General features: G+C 44.6%; 1 protein-coding gene across 1 annotated transcript in view; it reads right to left on the bottom strand.

The window, feature by feature from the left end:
- Window positions 1-18719, bottom strand: part of SPMIP2 (sperm microtubule inner protein 2) — a 46633-nt gene that overhangs the window by 21029 nt on the left and 6885 nt on the right. The window contains exons 2-3 of the mRNA XM_075847530.1: window positions 9344-9573; window positions 4973-5031 (exon numbers count right to left, since the gene is read on the bottom strand). Coding sequence (XP_075703645.1) covers window positions 4973-5031; window positions 9344-9573 — 289 coding nt within the window. The remainder of the gene's footprint in view (window positions 1-4972; window positions 5032-9343; window positions 9574-18719) is intronic.

Genomic DNA, 18719 nt, shown 5'->3' with positions numbered 1-18719 from the left:
ATGCTCTAGATGTGGAGATAGTGCGGTCACAGATCACGTATTTGGGCATCAAGGTGGGGCGAGCACCTAGCTCCCTATATGATCTAAATTATCCCCCTTTGATACGGGACATACAGGCGGATCTTCTGAGGTGGCACGGACTGCCCCTTTCACTCCTGGGAAGGTGTGCCTTGGTCAAAATGTCGGGATTTGCAAAACTACTATACCCCTTGCAAACCATTCCATTACTAATCAAACACGGGGATATCAATACACTAAATTCGTCCTTCACTAAATTCATATGGGGGGGAAGAAAACCGAGAATAGCACTGGCAAAACTTATGTTAAGAAAAGAAGAGGGGGGCATTAACTTCCCTAACATACGGGGATACAACCTGGCATGCTTGAGCAGACACTTGCTGGATTGGCAACATGGCACCGGATGCCATTCCAACATCAACCTAGAAAGGCAGCTAGCAAAACCATGGGATCTTATGGCTTTAGTGCATACAGCATTTGCGTCCCTGCCCACTAACATTAAGAGATCGGCCCTACTACGGGATACCATTATCACATGGAAAGTATTGCGTAAGCATTATGGTCTTCCATATCGCATTTCAAAACACATGCCTATATGGAGACATCCAGATTTGTGGGCGGGAAGGCATAGTCAGCTACTCCAGAGATGGAGAGAGAGAGGGATAGCGACTCTGGGTGACATGTTCCAGGAACAGGAAGGGAGATGGCTGACCCTGCAGGAAATACAGACAAAGTACAATTTTGACCATCCCCAACATCTACAATATTATCAAATATTATCTTCATGCAAAGCAAAACTGGCGGACATATCCGACGAGACCCACCCCAACCTGTTTGACTCATGGTTCCTAAGCACACACCACAGGTCCATATCGCAACTGTATAACACCCTAAAGCCAGTGCTATTAAAGGTGACACCAGCTCAGGCATTTATGAAATGGGAAAAGCTATTTGGCTTGCCTAATATTGCCAAACATGTGGAAATGGGGTTGGTGGATCTCAGAAAACATATAACAAGCGAGAAATGGAGAGAAACCCACTTAAAAATCCTCCATCATGCCATATATGCGTTCACCTTGCCCCCTTCCATAACTAAACCAGATAGAAAGACTTCATGCCCGAGGTGTGGATCACCTCGCACAGACATGTACCATGGGTTTTGGGCATGCACCAAAATACAGCCATTTTGGAAAGAAATGACATCTTTAGTGCAACAAATAAGCAAATTTAAGGGGCTCCTGGGGCCAATGGAAGTTCTTTTACATGTCCAGCATGATGGAGGGTCAGATGACACAGAAGTAACCCACTTGCCCCCCATTACACATGCGGCATTGATGGTGGCAAAACGATGCATACTCCAGAAATGGTTGGTACCAGATATCCCGCAATCAAGTGAGGTTGTACAGGGGATGAAAAGCCTATTCTATTTAGATAGAATGGATGTTCTAAAACACAAAGATGCACAAGGGGGGAGATTTTTTGGGAAATGGAAACTATTCATAACAGAGCATTTCTCGGGGGAGGAGATATGCAAAATGATCGATCCATTCACGGGATCACCTTGGTACCTGATAGAGGATCTTAAGGGCACCTTAGGAGTGTTGAGAACACGTAGAACATAATATCTATAACTTTGAAATGATATCTAGGCCAACTCGGTTAGGAATGTAGCTTCATGTGGCTCCAGTTTAGGTTATTCATGTTTATACGTAAATTAAATAAGTTTTGTATGCATTGTTTCTCAGGGATATTCATTGTTAACGCTGTTCACCAAATGTTATGGAAATTTCTGTAATGACCTTCAATAACTGTCACATAATGATGTAAACAACTATGAGCTTAGTGTCATTGTAGGAATGTGTTTTTTTCATACCATCAACAATAGGTGACTATATTCCTGTAACAGTTTATTGCATATCATGTTATGTGAAAAATTTTCAGAAAATCAATAAAAATATGTTTTAAAAAAAAAAAAAAAAGAAGGGCAATAACGCCAAGGTGTGGACTCCCGAGGCAGAGTCCGCATTCAATAGCCTGAAGAGTGCCTTCGCGTCAGCCTCTATCTTCCATCATCCGGATGTCTCTCTGCAGTTCTCATTGGAGGTGGACGCATCCTCTGTCCGTGCTGGTGCACTCCTGTTCCACAGAGGTCCCAAGGGCAAGTCAATGGTATGTGGATATTTCTCTAAGCTCTTCTCTTCCGCAGAACGCAACTACTCGATTGGGGATACGGAGTTACTGGCCATCAAATTGGCTCTTGAAGAGTAGAGACATCTACTAGAGGGCGCAGCTCATCCGATCCTAATTTTTACAGACCACAAGAATCTGACCTACCTCCAGACTGCCCAACGGCTGAACCCTCGTCAGGCCAGGTGGTCACTTCTTTACCAGGTTACAGTTTGAGCTCCATTATTGTCCGGCTGACAAGAATGTGAGGGCCGATGCCTTGTCCAGGTCTTTCGAGACAGAAGATACCATGGAGATTCCACAGAGCATTATTAATCCGTCTTGCATTGTCTCTGTCAATGCCCTGCAAGTTGGGGACATTCCTCCAGGGAGGACTTTTGTGCGCCTGGCTGATCGTGGAAGAATCCTCCACTGGGGACACTCCTAGACTGGCAGGTCACGCGGGGGTCCGTAAGACCCGGTATCTGATTGCTCGTCATTTCTGGTGGCCCACGCTGCCCAAGCACATTATGAACTTTGTTTCTTCCTTTTGTGTATGTGCAGCCAACAAGGTTGCTCACTCCAGACCTGCTCCCTGGCAGCATATAGCTATGGACTTTATTACGGACCTGCCTCTCTCTGCCGGAGGCAGTACTGTCTGGGTGGTGGTGGATCGGTTTTCGAAGATGGCCCACTTCGTTGCTCTGACCGGTTTTCCTTCCTTCTGCTCCTCAGCTGGCCAAACTATTCATCCAACACCTCTTCCGCCTGCACGGCTTGCCGCAGCATATTGTGTCTGATCGGTTAACCTCGAAGTTCTGGAGAGCCCTTTGCGGACTCCTCGGTGTGAAGTTGGACTTTTCCTCAGCCTACCATCCTCAGTCCAATGGTCAGGTCGAGAGGATCAATCAGATCTTGGAGAACTACCTATGCCACTTCATCTCCAAGCAGCATGATGACTGGGTGCAGCTGCTTCCGTGGGCTGAGTTCTCCTATAATAATCACACCAGCGAGTCCACAAGGAATGCACCGTTTTTCATTGTCTACGGCCAACACCCACGAATTGCTCTCCCGTTCCCCGATACTTCCAAGGTACCAGCGGCTGATTCTGCTTCTACAGACCTCCTGCAAATCTGGCAGCAGACTCGATCCTCCATCCTAATGGCAGTCGACCGCATGAAACAGAAGGCTGACACAAGGAGAAGAGAACCTCCTAAATTTCTCCCTGGCACGAAGGTCTGGCTGTCTTCTAGGAATATCCGACTAAGGGTGCCGTCATGCAAATTTGCTCCCAGGTTCCTCGGACCCAGCTCCTGACAGCCGCAGCCATGAGTTGGCAAGCGCTGGCCCCAGCCTCCTCCTCAGGAGACGCCAGTGCTCGCTTCCACTCCCGTAGGGGCAGCGTAAGCACCAGACTTTGATGAACATCAGGCCGTGAGTACCCTGGACTATAAGAGGGGTCCAGCCCCCTGCTTTGATGCCTGAGTGTTGTTGTTTCCTAAGTTTGTTTATGTGATGGCCTCCTAGTGTGTTCCTGTTCCCTGCATACCGTACTATCCCGGTAGAGTACTGTGCTGAGCCAAAGTCGTGCCATGCTGTATTCCATGCCTGTCCTGTTTCACCACGCCTGACGTCTGCCTGCTGCCTAGTTCCAGCTGAGCCTGCCTTGCTACTGCCCGAGCTGCCGCAGGTACCCTATACGAACTATAGACCTTGACCTGCGCCCTGTTGGCCAGCTGCCATACCGTCAAGGCGGTACGACCCAGTGGGTCCACAGACCCTTCGTGACACACAAACAGTGCCTCAATTTTAATAGCAGCAAAAATATTTTAGAGATCCTGGGTAGTTGGCGGGCACAATATACAACTAACAACTAATTGCCAATAGGCAGAAACCCCTATTTCCCAACTACCATGAAGTAAAATAAAATAAATTCTTTAATGTGCTATATGTAGCAAAAAGACAGACCACACATAAGGATTAAAATTATCACTGCTTTGGTGCCAGGCAAAAGTGCAAGGGATTACTTCACATGCAGCGGTGTGAAACACCTATAGACCGATGCAAAGACCGCTATCCTAGCAGTCAATTAATTGGGTTTGTACCACAGTATGTCTGGCAACCAGCAGGAATTAAAATATGAATAGCCCCCCCCCCCCCCCCGACATGTTTCCCCCCAGGGGAAAACGGGGCTAAGACAAAGGAACAGTGCGCTTACGCGTTTCAAACGCCAGCTACGTTCTTTGTCATTGCACCAATGCTATGACTAAGAACGCAGTTGGCGGTTGAAACGTGTAAGCGTACTGGTCCTTTGTCTTTATGTGCTGGGTGGAATTTTAATGTTTATACAATAAAGTCCTAAGATTGCTTCATGATGTGCTGGATCATACCTTTTGTTTGCTATTGTCCAAACGGGACAACCTCTTTTGACTAGACATTGTCTGGTCAAAAGAATTCCTTGAATAATGTTGAGAAAAGTTATTTATCTTCGATCAGAATCATATTTGTCATAAGTGTTAGAAGCCATGATGAATGAGATCCCTCTAAGGATGACAGCCACATAATGGTGACTACGGTAGTAATCCTATAGACCTGTGATGATAATAATATGACATGCTAGTTGTTTTGGAACGTCTCCCACTTATCTTTGTGAGAGAATTAATCTCCTAAATGTCAATGATTATAAAATATTGCATAAATCCACACTGCTGTATAAATCACTGGTACTATCTAAGAAAGATTAAGGATCATACTAGCACAGTCAATAGCTCTAGTACGCAACACTTACCAAGGATTTTGATATCTGTGAGTTACTTTATCTTCACAATTTCTACGGAATTCCCCAATCTAATTGTGAAAAATAAAAATGAAACCAGCATTAGCATCACAAATTACAGTGGGATCCAGAAGTAAGACCATCGTGTAGTGTTCATTTAACGTTATAAGCAGTTTTAGTTGCACTTTCCAATGAGAATGGATTCTGCCATACAATATTCTCGATTTTATAAAATAGTGTTTTAAACACAAATGTTCTATTCCTGTAAAGACAGGGTAGGGAGACAGACAGGTGAGCCCTAATCTACCCGCCACTCAGTCCCTGCCTACTTGCAACGACCCGTCCTAAGCGACGGGGTACAACTGGGCGACGGTCCCTACGCTCAGTAAGTGCAAAACAGACAAGGGTACACAGAAGCAAGGGAAACGGGGCAGCTGCCCACAGAGACACCGTGAGCAACAAGAGTAGTGAATGAGCCGAGTCAAACCAGGAGAGAACGAGGTACAAAACGCTGAGCAGGAGAGTGGTCAGAAAGCCAAGGTCAATAACAAGCAGATGATGAGTAGTACAAGCAGCAGCAAGCCAGGAAACAAGCATAGAAGAATCACAGGCAAAGGAGGAACAGGAAAGGCAGGTATAAATAGACAGTGGGCGGGAGCTAGCTCCGTCTGGCCAGGCTGTGATAGGCTCTCCCACTCCTAAGCCTGCCATCCTGAGTGGTGGAAGATGGAGTCAGTCTCACAGACATAGGAGCAGGTGCAGACTGATTGCCCACAGGCGTCGACACAGAAGCTGTGTCTAGCAAATCCTTTACAATTCCATTGACTTCTATTGGTAAAAGTATGTGTCGGGAAGATCCAGTGACGTAAGTCCATAGATGGACAATTATCGCTGAATCTTCCGGATGAAGCAGAGGCTGCCTGCCTGCACAGCGGCCCTATCTTGTGCGACCGCAAGACCTTTGCAGCCATCTGTTGCCTCTGCCCAGGGAAGCTGCATCACTGGAGTTTCCCTGGGGTAGCCCTAGTGACGGAAGTGGCCAGTAGCATCAGTGGGACTACTCCAGGGAAGCTTGTGATGTAGCTTCCCTGGCAGACATAGCAGCTTTAAAGTTCTCGCCGTGGCAGGAGATATAAGGTTGCCATGCGGGTGGTGTCTGGAGTCCCAGGCCAGAGTACTTCTGACGCTATGGCTGGGTACTCCAGCATCGCAGAGGCCCTGACAACAATGTCCACAAATGGACTGTGATTTAAGGGGCTTCTCCAGGTCTGAAAGTGCTTCCGACGCATGGACTGTGATGTCAGGACTGTGATGTAAACCTCCCATAGAAGGATAAAACGCAGTGTGAAAGGAGCCTGAATGCGTTGGCGCATTTCCCAGAAGGCTTTCATTCTTTTTTTAAAATGTGTTTGTTTGTTTTTTTTTTGTTTTTTTTTATAGATGTTCATGTCTGTTTTAGTAAACTGTTATGTCACTAGGGCTACCCCAGGGAAGCTCAAGTGATGTAACTTCCCTGGGCAGAAATAAGAGTCATGTTCTCCAGCTGCTTTAAAGTTCTTGTGGTCGCGGGGGATATAGGGCAACCGTGCAGGTGGTGTCTGGAGTTCCCAGCCAGAGCACTTCCAATGCTCTGTCTAGTGACTATGGCATTGTAACGCTCCTGACATCACTGTCCATATATGACCAGTGACTTCAAGGGCTTCTCCAGGACCGGAGTTTCCGGCCAGGTCGCTTTCGACACTGTGGCTGGGGACTCCGGCATTGCAAATCTCCTGACATCACTGTATATATATGTATGTATGTATGTATGTATGTATGTATGTATATATATATATATATATATATATATATATATATAATTATATACACACACACAGTGGGATACGCTGCAGCCCTTTGTTGGAGCTATATGTCAGGAGTCCTCCCAATGTATACCTCCCACGAAAGGAAAAAAACTCATTGTGAAAGGGGCCTAAATGCGTTGGTGCGTTTCCGAGAAGGCTTGGTCTGGTCTTTCATTCTTTTGTTAAAATGTTTTTTTTATAGATGTACGTTTGTTTTAGTAAATTGGTGACTGATATAAAACTGATATAAAACTTAGTCTTGTTTTAAATGTCTCCATATAAAAAAATAAAAATAATGAACAGTTAATCCAGTGAGTTTGTCAGTACCCTGGTAGCCATGTGATTGTATAGAGACTAGTAAACGCAGCTAGAACAGAAGCAAGAATGCCATTGTAATAAGACATTAGCAGTATTCAGAGATATTACAGCCATTAACTTCACCAGTGACTGCAATGAAATGCGTTGTATATTTTTCTGCCCTCCAGCAATAGTGAAGATGAATTGATTGTATACTATCTGTATATATTTTAGCAATTAAGAACATAATTATAACCTTCAAGAATAGTCAGTGTATGATTTAATTCAAAGGTGACCTATTGACAATAGCATTCTAGGAAATGCCACGAAGGTTATTCATTAAGAGTGGATTCCTGCTGTTATATTCTGAGCACAGGAAATGGAAAGGATAATTGTGGGCTATCCACAGGCTATCTACGTGTCATTAATAAAGCTTTTATACCACACGACTTACCAATAGACTGAGCAAGATACATTCATTCTGTTATTTAAACCAAGGGTAAAAAAAAATCACTATAATGTACTGTTCTGTTATCACCTTTCAGAACATTATGTGTATTGAACTCTAAGGGCCATAGGTTTTTGATGTCTAAGGCCATTGGCAGGATATGACCTAGAAACATTGAAGGACAAAGAACTTAGTTCTCAATTAAAACAGGTAAACCATGCTTGAAAAATTGGTGTCTGCTCTGGTTTGATGATGCTCTATGACAGTAGAGGGTTTCTGAATACATAACTATATAATCCCATTTACTGAATTGGTCAAGCAGAAAGAATGTTACACAGCCATACTTCTCTCTTTAGAATGACATAAGATATTGTATCGTTTTATTGAGTTTAGAAACATGTTAATTTCCATGGGGTGTCATGAGTCTGTCACAAGCCAGATGGTGTATTCTGTCATATTCTACCCATTTGTGGCTATACATAAGTGTGTAACGGCAAGATATATAGAATGTGTTGTCATTTCAAAACCTAAAGATATTAACAGTTTTGTGCCATTCAGGGGGGCTTTAATGAATGGCACACCTTGCATAAAAAAGGGTAATGAAGAGCTGTCTATCCCTGCAAAAGGCTGGAAACAAAACTCTGGGATGTGCTTAAGAGGATAGGGTCAGGATTTCATGTACCTTTCTCCATAAATTTGTTATTTTTCAATTATTATTATTAATAAAATAGAAGTGCACTACTTGGATTCTCTGGCTGCTGTATAAAGAACAGTCGCTTGGTAATTTACCCTTCAGTGTGTTGATTCTGTAACTGATGGATATACCTTTTATCAACTTAGACGGCTCCTGACCATTCCCCGTGCTTTCCCCTGTTTACTAGTCCATTATGACCTATCATCACCGGTATTTATTATACTTCTAATCTAACTGGACCTTTTTGTTCTCCATGCTCCAGTGTGATCAGGGATAGGAGCTTCAAGTCTTGGGCCAGTTGCTTACATGTGAGCACAACTACTTCTACACAAAAGGTGGATGATATAGATGAATTCAACAAACCACATAATGCCTGATCACCTGGTTAAATTTGGAAAGCATTACACCTGTTAAATATTTTTTTTCATTGTCACATTTTCACTTATACACTATAGGTAAATAACACTTATTTTACATTTACATATTCATTTGCAGGCTACTTACACAGTTGCAACTAAAAAAAAAATATTGATGAGGCCAAATTGATTTGGCAACCTCTACAAATTATAGAGTATATAAAGGTAGAATAAATGTAACATTTAGAAAATTGCTTCTTTCTTTAGAAAACAACAGTTCCTTACTATAGTTAGGGATGTTTTTATGTTGGTTGAATAATGATATGATCCATTGGATCCGAACAGCATGAGCATTTATACATAGAGATTATCGCTATGATCTTCACATTCCTGCTCGCATTATAGCAAAAATCAGAATGCGTCAGAACAGCCTAAAACCACTAAATTTAGAAATGTTCCTCTCTAACACCAATAACCAATACCTGGGAGACTAATCTGGGCTGCAACAGCTGATGAGAGTATCTTGTCCCAGATGAGGCGGACAATTCTAGACCGGATAAGAATCAGCAGACAGAGGAGGATAACCGGCCAGGAGGTTCTATAGCGAGCCTATTCGTTTCATTGCTGAAGTCTGGCCATGCTTTCCCAGTTGGTTCTTTGATGTGTATGATTGCAATTTACTATATACTTATATATACTTGGTGGATATAGTACATACCCATGTGGTAGTCCCACCATACATACCTTGATCTGATAATTACTACAAAGTTGACTTCTGTTTAGGAAGCTGAATTCAGACACTCCCCAGCCTATTCCACCTACATAACAGTCTTTAGTCAGTGGAGCAGGGGTGCTTGGTGCAGCACGACACAGATAGTCCAGGTCACTGGTGCTTTCGGCAGATGGCACACCTTCTCCTATATATCTGGTGTATTCAGGAAGTTTAGGCCTGTAATCGCTCATATAGTCAGGGCCTACAGAGAACACAGATTCAAAGGGTTTTAAGTAACCGTGCTGTAAATTTCCACATAAACATAGGTATTTAGGGTATCGTACTATGAATGAGATCATAAGATACATATACTCACTGAGTAAGGTTGATTAAAGATATAAGTCCTTCTAGTTCCACCAAATAACTTTCAGTGTTGATCCAAACAAAAGTAAAACAACCCCATGAGGTAGATGCTAATTTTCCTCATCTTTAAAGAAAAAAAAATCCTTCCCGAGAATGGAATAAAGACTAATTTCTACTAATCTAGTGCCCATACCTTGTAATATTATTATTATTTTCAAGAAAAGCGTCCAGGCCTCTTTTAAAATCTTTTCATAAATTAACCATGACAACTTCCTCTGGCAGGGAGTTTCATAGTCTCACTGCTTTTACTGTAAAGAACCCTCTTCTATGATGATGTTGAACCCTTATTTTCTCTAAAACAAGTCCCGTAAGTTAGTTTTGGGTATAAAAACATAATTTGAAGATATTTATACGATGTCATACATAAATCCTCTGCACAAGACACAGCTACAAATCAAATCCATATTCTTATTCGATCTGTGTAAATCCAGATTGAGCACAATGATCTTCACCTATTTCAGCTAGCTATCTAGCTACATTGTAAAGCATAATATCCGTCTGTATACACAGATATTATACTATAATGGTCTTTATCTTTGGGACCGTCATTCAGTACATGAGGTGGTTGGAAATGCCATGGTTATTCATTGGCTCATGAATCTTCTGCATCTCATGGCTTAGGGTGGCTGATTGCAGGCAGGGTTCCATAAACATGGTGAAATTGCCATTTCTTTTCCTCATTTTTTTTTTTACACATAGGCGTTGCTTGCATGTTCTTTTTAAAGTGTAGTGTTTCTCTGCAATCCTGAAGTAGTCAGGACTCGGCTGACCCTGAAACATCAATGCATGAGGCCTTAGCAAGCCTTAACTTTATTATTGTTATTTAATATATTTTTAGCCACAATGTACTCCATTCAGTGGGTGGCACTGCTACATTGTAGCACTGGAGACAAGTGTTTGAATCTAACCAGGGGAATATCTTCTCAGTTATTCTCATGATGTTTGTGTGGGTGTTTTCTATGTACTCCAGCTTTCCTCTCACAGTTAAAACACTAAGGGTATGTTCACACGACAGCGTCCGTAACGGCTGAAATTACGGGGATGTTTTCAGGAGAAAACATCCCCGTAATTTCAGCCGTAACGGCATGTGCAGGCGCTTGAACGCCGCGTCAATTACGGACGTAATTGGCGCTGCTTTTCATTGGAGTCAATGAATAACGGCTCCAATTACGCCCCAAGAAGTGACAGGTCACTTCTTTGACACGGGCGTCTATTTACGCGCCGTCATTTGACAGCGGCGCGTAAATATACGCCTCGTGTGAACAGACAAACGTCAGCCCATTGCTTTCAATGGGCAGATGTTTGTCAACGCTATCGAGGCGCATTTTTCGGACGTAATTCGGGGCAAAAACGCCCGAATTACGTCCGTAATTAGTGTGTGTGAACATACCCTCACTGAGCTTACCTCCTAAGGCTTCATGCAAGTGACTGTATTACGGATCGGTTCCACATGGTATGGATTTGTAATACAACGCTAATGTTATCCTATAGAGTTTTCTGTATGATACTATAATTTTGCATGGAGGTTTTATTTTATAAACAATCCATGTGCTGCTGCAAAAAAAAAAAAATGGCATGCTCTATCAGGTGCAATATGGATACCGGTTTTCCTCAATAGATGTCAATGGAGACTGAAACATGGGGCATGCACATGTTTGTATGAAAAATGCTGTATCAAGCGACATTCTTTCCGGATGCGCATCTTCACCAGTAAAGTTCTCTGTGGTACCATATTCTTTTCTGTATATTTCCAAACTGTGTTCAGTTTGGTGTCCTATATTTGTTTCGTATGGTTCTGTATGAAAACTGAGGGAACTAATTTTTCAGAGCTGTTTTCAATTCATGCACCAGCAGTGTAGGGAAGACCTTTTTTGGTTTACATTGACTTCCATGACAGAGAATCGGCGCACATATGTCATTCAATGGAACATGTTATTATTTGTTTTCATAAGGCAGCACATGGACTGCACATGAAAAACATCCGTGCAAAACTACGGCATCACCCTCCATAGGATAACACTATGGATCCTTACCACATGGAACTTTGGATTCATAATACAGTCATGTGCATGAGGCCTTAGAGTGTGCATATGATATATAGAGTAATTAGATTGTGTGCCCCTATAGAGACCAGGACTGATGTGCGTAAATGCATTTGGGGGGGGGGGGGGGAATTCATTTATTCTTTCTACTCCAGTTTTTGGGCAAAGAAATTTCACAAAAGTCACAATTTGCGTACAAAATAGCCACTTTTGATGCATTTGCGCTGTCACAATCCATGGGGTATGTGGACCCACTAGGCCGCACCACTGTAGCAGAGTAGCAGCTGGCCAAACAGTCCTAGTACAAGAGTACCTTAGATAGTCCAGACAGTAGGCTTAGGCACAGATGAACTTGCAGGCAGATGACACCCGATGTAGTGTGAGACAGCAGGCGTGACAGGTGGCACAACACGACTCCAAGGCACAGGATATAGGTAGCAGGGCGCGGGAACAGGATAACATTTGCTAAGAGTAACATGGGTAAACGCAACGCTCAGGCAAAGACTAACGGGGCAGGGCCCTTCTTATAGTCAAGGGTGATCATGGGCTAATTAATTATTATTTTCATGTGCGCGCTGGCCTTTTAAGGCCGGGCACGAGCGTGCGAACGCACCCCACGGGACACAGCAGAACAGAGTGGAAGTGAGCTCTGCCGTTTCCTAGGGAGGAGATGTGGACCAGCGCTCACAGATCCATGGCTGCAGCCGTTGGGGGGTGAGTAATCCGACGGTCTGCGGCCGAGGACACTACAGTATCCCCCCTCTTACGCCCCCTCTTCTTGGGACCAGAGCACGAGTGATACTTCTTAATGAGGGTAGGAGTATTGAGGTTCTCTTCTGGCTCCCAGGATCTCCCCTCTGGACCAAACCCCTTCTAATACACCAAATAGAAAGTTCTTCCTCCTACTTTTTTTTAAAGGGAATGTGTCGCTAGAAAAATATATATATATATATATTTTTTTTATAGTTAAACTGTAAGTATATAAATGATTACACATTGTTCTAATTTTTTTAATTTTTTCGCAAGTCCGGAAATATTATAAATTCGATTCTAATTTATAACATTTCCATGTGCTGGTCACTAGAGGGAGCAATTCCCAAAATTGCAGCATTGGCATGTGGTAAAGCAACCTCATTGCTTTATGCTGCAAAATTGGAGAAGACACACTCGCTCTAGCGTCCTCAAACAATCCCCCCCTCCTTTATCCTGGCTAGTGCCTGGAGAAAGGAGGGGGTTGAATGTTCAAACCTCTTACACTGTGTGTCGCAATTTTTTTAGCAAATGCACAGTGTAGGAGGATTAGATACAGTGGTATTCACACAGTATAACACAAACATAACTTACCTGCTCCTGCCTCCGCTTTGTCCGCTCCCTCCACTCCTAGTCCTTGCTTCTGAACATATGGACGTAAGCCGCGACCGGAAGTAGTCATCTTACTGTCCGGCCGCGGCTTCCGGTCCACATGAAAATGGCGCCGGATGTCGCTCGGCCGAAGACCTTCCTTTTGGACTGTGTGGGAGCGGTGCATGCGCCGTTCCCACACAGACGGCGTGCGCTATAGTGAATCTAACGGCATTCAGTATGGGGATGTATGTGCCGTATTCCATCTCTGTATGTGCCGTATTCCATCTCTGTATGTGTCGTTAATCGACACATATACAGAGATGAAAAAAAAAATGGCAGCCCCCATAGAGAAGTCAAATAAAGAAAAAAAGCCCCCATAGAGAAGTAAAATTTAGAAGAAAGATAAAAGTACAACACAAAAACACAAATAACTAAAATTTATTTTAATAACATACTAAAAGCAAAAACATATAAAAAAATTTTTTTTCGTGACACCTTCCCTTTAAGTCCAAGATCTCCTTAACCTCGAACACATCGGAAGAACCGTTGGGAGCAACTGCAAGGCTAGGTGTTTTTGTGCAGCGGTTCAGGACCACAGGCTTCAGGAGGGACACATGAAAGGAGTTGGGGATCTTGAGGGTAGGAGGCAGCCGAAGCTTGTAAGACACAAGGTTAATTTGCAGTAGGATCTCAAAAGATCCGAGGGACCTGGGAGCAAACTTTTACGAAGGTACCTTTAGACGGATATTCCTTGAGGACAGCCAGACTTTGGTACCCGGAAGATACTGAGGCGGCTCTCTTCTTCTTGTATCCACCTTTCGCTTCATGCGATCGACTGCCAGAAGAATAGAGAACCGGGTTTGCTGACAGATCTGTAGAAAGTCCCTGAATGCAGAGTCAGCTGTGGGCACCTGGGACGCAGCTGAAACAGGAAGAGGGATTTGTGGCTGTTGGCCGTAGACCATGAAGAACGGCCGTGGCGTAGCTATAAGGGTCGCAGCGGTCGCAATTGCGACCGGGCCCCTCAGCCAGGGGGGCCCGCGGCCCCCCCCCCGCACCACATCAATAAACAGTTATTATAGTAACTCGGGCCGCGGGCCCCTGTTACTATAGTAACTGACAGCACTTACCTTCCTGGTTCCGGAGCGCAGCGGAGGTCCTGACGTCACAGCGCTGTGCGCAGTGCATGACGTCACAATGCTATGCGCCGCGCACAACATCGTGATCCCGGATAGAGCCAGGACAGAACTTCCGCCGCGGCTGAAGAGGAGGGTAGGATTAATATCCCTGTCTGCTGATTGGCCGGCTCCCGGGAGTCAGACCCCGCCAATCAGCTGTTATGAAGGGGTCGCAGCGCTCGTACGAGAGCTGCTTCCCCTTCATTCTGGTCACTTGCTCACACTGTGAATCCGTGTCGGCGATTCACAGTGTGAGCCAGTAAGAGAAATGAAGGGGAAGCAGCTCTAGTGGGAGTTCTGCGGCCCCTTCAAAACAGCTGATAGGTCGGGGTCTGTCTCCCGGGAGCCGGCCAATCAGCTATTGATGGCCTATCCTGAGGATAGGCCATCAATGTTTAGGGACTGGACAACCCCTTTAAGCCTACGATGTAGCAGGCTTAGAGTGCCCATGAGACAGGATCACAGATTTCTGATGCTGTCTGCTGGGCCCTGTATCTAAGCCAATCACATGGTAGGCTTAGATACATGGCCCATGTGTGATCCTGTCTGATGGGCCCTGTATATAAGCCTACCACACAGTAGGTTAAGATACAGGGCCCTAGCACACAGTAATCTTATACTGTATAAGGTTACTGTCTGCTGGACCCTGTATCTAAGCCTACCTTGTGGTAGGCTTAGATACAGGGTACCACAGACCGTATCACACATGGGCCCTGTATCTAAGCCTAACCGTTTTTTGTCTGTTTTCTTACAGGTTCGGTCGTTGGACTACGTTGGTTTCTAGGACTACTTCGATGACGGCTTTTTTATTATCAATAAAATGGTTAATGAGGGTTGTGTGTGTTTTTTTTATTTTATTTCAATAAAATATTTTTTCTATGTCTTTGTTTTTTTAAAAAACTAAATTACTATCGCCTTAGTAATGACCGCCGGCTGATTGACAGCATCCATTGCTAAGGCGGGGCTTAGTGTTAGCCGGTGCAGAGGCGAACTCTAGCCCCCATTATTACCCCGGTACCCACCGCCACTAGGGGTGCTGGGAAGAGCCGGGTACGATCCAGTACCTGACCATCTATAGTGATGGTTGGCCACCAGGGTGGCCGCAGGCTTGTATTATCAGGCAGGGATAGGCCAGAAACACTGGCCTAATTTTACCAGCCTGCGGCCGCCCCGGTGCCTAGCCGTCACTGCAGATGGTCGGGTACTGGTTCGTACCCGGCTCTTCCCAGTACCGGGTTATAATGGGGGTTAGTGATAGCCTCTGCACCTGCTAACATTAAGCCCGCCTTAGTAATGGAGGTTGTCAATCAGCCAGCGGCCATTACTAAGGCGGTAATAATAAAGTTTAAAAAAATACAAGGACATAGAAAAAATATTTTATTGAAATAAAAAAACACAACCCTCATTAACCATTTTATTGAGAATAAAAAAACACTCATTGAAGTCATCCTCGTATCCGAAGTAGTCCAACAACCGAACTTGTAAAAAAACACAAACACACAAAAATAATTAGTAACACATAAAAAAGCAAAACAATTATTATTCTTACCTTTCCTGGGTCCAGCGCTGGAGCCGCAATGTCAGCGAGCTGGACCTTATATCTAATCAAATCGTGTGATACTGTCTGCTGAGCCACTGTATCAAATCCTATCATGTGTGATACTGTCTGCTGAGCCAATGTATCGAATCCAATCATGTGTGATACTGTCTGCTGAGCCAGTGTATCTAATCCTATCATGTATGATACTGTCTGCTGAGCCACTGTATCTAATCATATCATGTGTGATACTGTCTGCTGAGCCAATGTATCTAATCCAATCATGTGTGATACTGTCTGCTGGGCCCTATATCTAATCCAATCATGTGTGATACTGTCTGCTGGGCCAGTGTATCTAATCCTATCATGTGTGATACTGTCTGCTGAGCCAATGTATCTAATCCAATCATGTGTGATACTGTCTGCTTGGCCCTATATCTAATCCAATCATGTGTGATACTGTCTGCTCGGCTACTGTATCTAATCCAATCATGTGTGATACTGTCTGCTGGGCCCTATATCTAATCCAATCATGTGTGATACTGTCTGCTGGGCTCTATCTCTAATCCTATCATGTGTAATACTGACTGCTGAGCCACTGTATCTAATCCGATCATGTGTGATAGTGGCTGCTGAGCTGTGTATCTAATCCTATAATGTGTGATACTGGCTGCTGAGCCGCTGTATCTAATCCTATCATGTGTGATACTGTCTGCTGGGCATTATATCTAATCCTATTATGTGTGATACTGACTGCTGAGCCACTGTATCTAATCCTATCCATAGTTGATAGGGTCGTAGTGCTATAAGATATGCTGTCTCCTATACACACACACACATTTTTTTTGGGTGGAGACATATGTATTGGGGCTATTTCCCCTGACATTTTAAGTCCTTAGTGATGCCCCTGGCTGCTAGTGCTACATTGTTGGGTCACTTAGGAGACCCAGCGATGCAGCTGAAAGCTGCGGACCGTCGGCCATGAGAAGTTTGCGGGGAGGGGTAAGAACTTTTGCATCGGGGCCCATGAGCCTTTAGCTACGCCCTTGAAGAACAGTGTAGAAGCATTGGACTCACTTGTGTGGTTGTTGTATGAGAACTCGGCCCAAGGAAGAAGCTGTACCCAGTCATCATGCTGCATGTAAATGAAGTGTCGTAGATAAATCTCCATGATTTGGTTAATCCTCTCGACTTGGCCATTGGACTGGGGATGGTAGACTGAGAAAAGGTCCAACTTCACATCTAGGAGTTTACAGAGGGCTCTCCAGAATTTTGAGGTAAACTGAACCACCCGATCAGACACGCTATGAAGGGGCAGGCCATGTAAGCGGAAGATGTGTTGGATGAAGAGCTTTGGCAGTTGAGGAGAAGGTAGGCCGGTCAGCAGGATAAAATGTACCATCTTTGAGAACCCGTCCACCACCACCCAGACCGTATTGCATCCTGCTGAAGAAGGAAGGTCTGTGACAAAGTCCATTGCTATATGCTGCCAGAGAGAATTGGACACAGGCAGAGGTTGGAGCAGGCCGGCAGGCTTGGAGTTAACAACTTTGTCACGTCCTGCACTGTGTGTGCTTCCAACAATGTCCACAACATCTTTGGACAGCATGGGCCACCAGAAATGACGAACAATCATATATTGCGTCTTACGAACCCCCGCGTGCACAGCCAGTCCTCCTGTCTGCCAACCGCACAAACGTCCTCCCCGGAGGGATGTCTCTAACTTGCAGAGGGTTAGCAGAAATAATGCAGGATGGGTCTATGATACATTGAGGGGACTCCACAGTGTCCTCTGTTTCAAATGACCTGGACGGGGCATCGGCCCTCACATTTTCGTCGGGGACGGTAGTGGAGCACAAATTGGAAACGGGTGAAGAGCAGCGACCACCTGGCTTTGACGGGGGTTCAGCCTTTGAGTCAACTGGAGATATGTAAGGTTCTTGTGGTCGGTGTAGATCAGGATAGGGTGGGCTGCGCCCTCTAGAAAATGTTTCCACTCCTCCAAAGCCAATTTGATGGCCAGTAACTCCCAATCCTCAATAGCGTAATTGCGCTCTGCGAAGGAAAAATGTCTCGAGTAATAGCCACATATCACTGCCTTTCCTTTGAGGCCTCTCTGGAACAGAAGTGCACCTGCACCAATAAAGGAAGCGTCCACCTCCAACGAGAACTGTCGAGAGATGTCAGGATGATAGAGGATTGAGGCTGAGGTAAAGGCATTCTTGAGGCTATTAAATGCAGATTCTGCCTCTGGAGTCCACACCTTGGCGTTCACACCCTTCTTGGTAAGGGTAGAGATGGGAGCCGTCAGTGATGAGAAGTTTGGGATAAACTGCAGGTAGAAGTTGGCAAATCCCAAAAACGCTGTATAGACGGCAGGCCTTGAGGATGTGGCCATTCCAGGACTGACTTTAATTTCTCAGGATCCATCTTGAGACCTTGATCCGAGATGATGTAGCCCATGAAGGGCAGAGAGTTTTTTTTTCAAAGACGCACTTCTCCAGCTTGGCATACAGACGATTCTCCCTTAAACGCAGCAGAACTTGACGAACATGCCTTCGATGAGTCGCTGGATCTGGAGAGAAAATCAAAATATCATCGAGATAGACCACAACACAGACATAGAGAAGATCTCGGAAGATATCATTGACGAATTCCTGGATGACCGCGGGAGCGTTACACAGACCGAAGGGCATCACCAGGTATTCATGGTGCCCATCTCGAGTGTTAAACGCCGTCTTCCACTCGTCACCTTGATGGATCCGGATCAAATTGTAAGCCCCACGCAAGTCTAATTTGGAGAAAATCTTGGCTTCTCGTATGCTGTCAAACAGTTCGGATATTAGTGGCAACGAGCATTTGTTCTTGACAGTGATCTTGTTGA

This window comes from Rhinoderma darwinii, chromosome 1 (assembly GCF_050947455.1).
Source record: "Rhinoderma darwinii isolate aRhiDar2 chromosome 1, aRhiDar2.hap1, whole genome shotgun sequence".
Taxonomy (NCBI): Eukaryota; Metazoa; Chordata; class Amphibia; order Anura; family Rhinodermatidae; genus Rhinoderma; species Rhinoderma darwinii.
The sequence above is the reverse complement of the archived record's forward strand: the minus strand, read 5'-3'. Positions and strand labels throughout refer to the sequence as shown.